We start from the raw sequence: 4,126 nt of genomic DNA on the forward strand, positions 1-4,126 counted from the left end.
CAAATGTTCAGAGGGGTTGAACTTAGCCCTTTGACTAGTTTAACATCTTTTCTTCTCATTATTCCGTAAGACCTGGACATTTTAGTTTTAAAGGTTCTTGCACAATACAAAGATCCTTCCAAAATCTAGTTCAGTTTACACTATTAACTTTAAATCTTTTTTTTAGAAAAGATCTTTAACATCCATAAGTCCTACCCAAAAGTGGGACAGCCGCTTTACCACTTGGGACAAACATTTGTTTTTAAAATATTTCTTTTTCAACACATCTTGCCAAATACCCACCTCATTCAAAAGTTTGAACAATCATTTACTGAGTAAACAATAGTACTAACTTCTAAATTCAAGATGCCCAAAACCCCATACATCTTGGCTTGCAAAGTATATTCCACTTAGCAAGCCTGTGCTTCTTTTTATGATCAAGATACTGTTAGAAAAACCTGATTCGATAATAATTTAGACATTTAGCTGTCAAAACAAAATAATAACTAGAATGGAATACATATTTCTTAAAAACTTAACGTAATTCATAAGAATGGAATACAGTCATTAGCCTTTGCTACCCACGTTCCAAAAATAAAGGAAGAAGAAAAAAAACTGATTTCGAACTATTGAACAATGAACACTCCGCTCTTGAGGCACTCTGCTCAGCAGATGGGCAGGGGCTCGCCGTTCCACTCCTTGAGGCACTCGAGCAACGGGTCGATGTGCTTGCCCTGGTTGATGGCAACGAGCACCTTGTTGAGCTCCTCGCCGGGAGAGCGCGTCTTCTCGCCTGTGAGGTACACGGCTCCGACCTCCTCGCGCACGAAGCGGTAGAGCGGGTAGGATCGGCACTCGGTGATTCTGTTGGGTACCGCTGCCGTGCCGTTCTCGACAGCCGCCCGTGCAGCCTCCACCGCCTTGGGCAGGGCCGCGCGCAGCTCCTCCTCGAACTGGGCGACCTTGGCGAACACGGATGTCTCGGCGTCGAACTCGGCAGCGCCGTTGGCGAGGGCGCGCTCCACGAGCACGTTGCGAAGCTTCTTCATCAGCGGGTAGTTAGCGCTGCAGGGGTCGTCGGCATACGCGACCACCGCCTCGCGCTCGATCTCCTGGAGCAGGTCCTTCTCGCAGAAGCGCGCGACGTGGAGACCGCCGGTGGAGTTGGTGCTCAGAGTCTTCTTCGCCACCGTCATCACGCAGCTCTTGACGGCGCTCTTGACGTTCTCCTCGATGTGCCGCAGGTCGACCGCCTGGCACAGGGCGATCAGGAACGTCGAGGACATGAGCTTCAGGATCTCGATGGCCTCAGCGGTCTTCCTGGAGGAGATGAGTCCGAGCGAGTTCACGTCCTGGTTGTGCTGCTCCGCGCTCTGGACGTGGTTGGTGACCGGGTTCCCCAGGAACTGCAGCTCAGAGCAGTAGGACGCCATGGCGATCTCGGCGCCCTTGAAGCCGTAGTCCAAGCTGGGGTTGCGCCCACCGGACAGGTTGGAGGGCAAGCCGTTGTTGTAGTAGTCGTTGACGAGCTCAGAGAACTGCGCAAACATGAGCTTGCCGATGGCTGCGATGGCGAGACGGGTGTTGTCCATGGACACCCCGATGGGCGTGCCCTGGAAGTTGCCACCGTGAAGAGCCTTGCTGCGGGCGACATCGATGAGCGGGTTGTCGTTGACGGAGTTGATCTCGCGCTCAATGGACTTGGTGGCGGCACGGATAACCTCAATCTGGGGGCCAAGCCATTGCGGCGACGTGCGGAGCGCGTACCGGTCCTGCTTCGGCTTCATCAACGGGTCCAGCTCGCCGAGCTTCTTGGCAAGCTTCATGTAGGAGCTGCCCTCCAAGACGTGCTCCATGATTGCAGCAGCCTCGATCTGTCCCGGGTGGTGCTTAAGCTTGTGGGTCAGGTGGTCGGTGTACTCCGGCTTGCCGTTCATGACCTCGCAGAACACGGCGGACAGGACCTCGGCAAGGATGGCTAGGATGTTCGCCTCAAAGAGCACGGTGGAGGCAAGGCCAGAGCCCACGGCCGTGCCGTTCACCATCGCAAGACCCTCCTTGGGCTGCAGCTCGAAGAAGCCGCCCTGGATGCCGGCAATCTTGAACGCCTCTGCGGCGTTCACCTTGCTGCCATCCGGGGCGACTGCAACAGAGTTCTCGCGCCCGGTGACGAGGCCGGCAATGTAGGAGAGCGGCACGAGGTCGCCGGACGCGGTGACCGTGCCGCGGAGCGGCAGGCACGGCGTGACGTTGGCATTGAGCAGCTTGACGATCGCCTCCAGGATCTCGAAGCGGATGCCGGAGTACCCCTGGAGCAGGGTGTTGATGCGGACGAGCATGGCCGCCCTCGTGGCTTCGGCCGGCAGGACGTGGCCGTCGGTGCCGGTGCCGAATGCGCCAGCGTTGAGGAACCGGATGAGCTCCCTCTGGAGAGCGCCGCCCTCCTTGGTCCTCCTGTGGGACGTGGCGCCGAAGCCGGTGGTGACGCCGTAGCTGTCGGTGCCGTTCATCATGCTGTTCATGACCCAGTCGCTGCTGGCCTTGACCCGGCCACGGGCGGACTCGTCGAGCTCGACGCGGGCCTCGCCAGCGCCGGCGGCCACGGCGGCCACCTGTGCGATCCGGAGGCTGGCGCCCTCGATCTTCACCAAGGGTTGGCGGTACTCGGCCACCATCCTCTTCACCTCGTCGAGGTGGCTGCCCATCAGCTCCTCCGCCGCCTTCCCCCAGTTAAGCGGGTCAGCGCGGTGCGTCGCCATGCACAGGCCATCGCCATTGGCAGTAACGTTGCTGTTCTCGCACGCCATTGCAAGCACAGAGAACTAAAGCACCGATGAAGCTGAGGATCGATTTGAAAAATTCCGATCAGCGAGATATGGATTGTTGGGAAGCTGTACAGGAGAGCTAGTGTTGCGCTAGGATTTGGTAGTGCTGCTCTTCCTTGAGAGAACCAGTGGGAGCGGCGAGGTTTAAATAGGCTTCCGGGAAGGGAGCTGGTGGTGTGGACTGTGGTGACTGGTCCAAGACGACCATGCCAATGCGCCAGTTAGTTGGCAGAGAAGACAAACGTGTGCCAATCTTGGTGGCCAGTGGTTCGGAAATTTCGTGTTCATCGCTGGGGCAGGAAGCTCGGTCGCAGCAGGGCTGCGATTGGTGCGCATTAGGACTCAAGACCCAAGAGTTGGTGAGGACGGGACATGCGCATGCCTTTGCCTTGGTTCAACGTTGTCGCTCTCACCTCTGCAAAAAAGAAAAGGTTTCTCGCAATCTGACTGGGGTGCGTGCTTTCGACTGTGTTTTTGTCTTCGCTGCGCTAAATGCTGTTATTTAGGACCTTTCGTGGTGATCGGTGAATGATGAGCTGTTTTGTTGTCCATGCTTATTGGGGATGCAGTGTTTTATGTCCTTTGTTTTTTTTTTCGGTACTCTTTTGCTGATAATCCTCATCTTATCATACGTATGCACGGCGTCCTAGCAGCTGCAGCAGTCGGCTGTGACAGGTGAGTCACATTGCAACATGTACAACACCCGATCCATTTTGGAAACATTCAACTAAAACATTTGCAACATGCGTGTGAAAACAGATAAAACATGTGTCCGAAACACTTGCAAAAACACCTAAAAACACTTGAGAAGCCATTGCAAAATATATGCTATATCTAGATAAAACACTTACAACATATGTGTGAAACAAATACAATATATGTGTGAAACATATGCGACATCCAAATTAAAACACTTGCAACATACGTCTAAAAAAACAGATGAAACATTTGAAATACACGCTTGCAGACCACGTGTATAACCATTACAACATATTCAACATCTCAATCTACTTTTGCAACATTCATATGAAACACTTTGAACATCTTGGTTAGCCATATTATAGCTATATCCCCGAGACATCTCCACACCTTGATTGTGATACCATCAGGGCCCATCGTTTTGCCCCTTTCATCCTTTTCAAGGCTTCTCTGATCTCCGATTCTTGAATCATCCATACAAAGCGCCTGTTAGTGTCATCAAACTTGTCGTCTAGCTAAACAGTGGTGTTCTCGTTATCACCATTGAATAATTTATCAAAATACTCTTGCTATCTATGTCTGATCTCCTCCTCATTTACCAAGAGCTGCTCCATCTCATCCTT

At 53.1% G+C, this 4,126-nt stretch overlaps 1 protein-coding gene across 1 annotated transcript; it reads right to left on the reverse strand.

Moving 5' to 3' along the window:
* Positions 1–527: 527 nt before the first annotated feature.
* On the reverse strand, positions 528–2,905 carry LOC136467366 (phenylalanine ammonia-lyase-like). The gene has a single exon (XM_066466049.1). The coding sequence runs from the start codon at positions 2,784–2,786 to the stop codon at positions 645–647; it is 2,142 nt and encodes a 713-aa protein (XP_066322146.1). The 5' UTR covers positions 2,787–2,905; the 3' UTR covers positions 528–644.
* Between the last annotated feature and the right edge of the window lie 1,221 nt (positions 2,906–4,126).

This window comes from Miscanthus floridulus, chromosome 7 (genome assembly GCF_019320115.1).
Source record: "Miscanthus floridulus cultivar M001 chromosome 7, ASM1932011v1, whole genome shotgun sequence".
Taxonomy (NCBI): Eukaryota; Viridiplantae; Streptophyta; class Magnoliopsida; order Poales; family Poaceae; genus Miscanthus; species Miscanthus floridulus.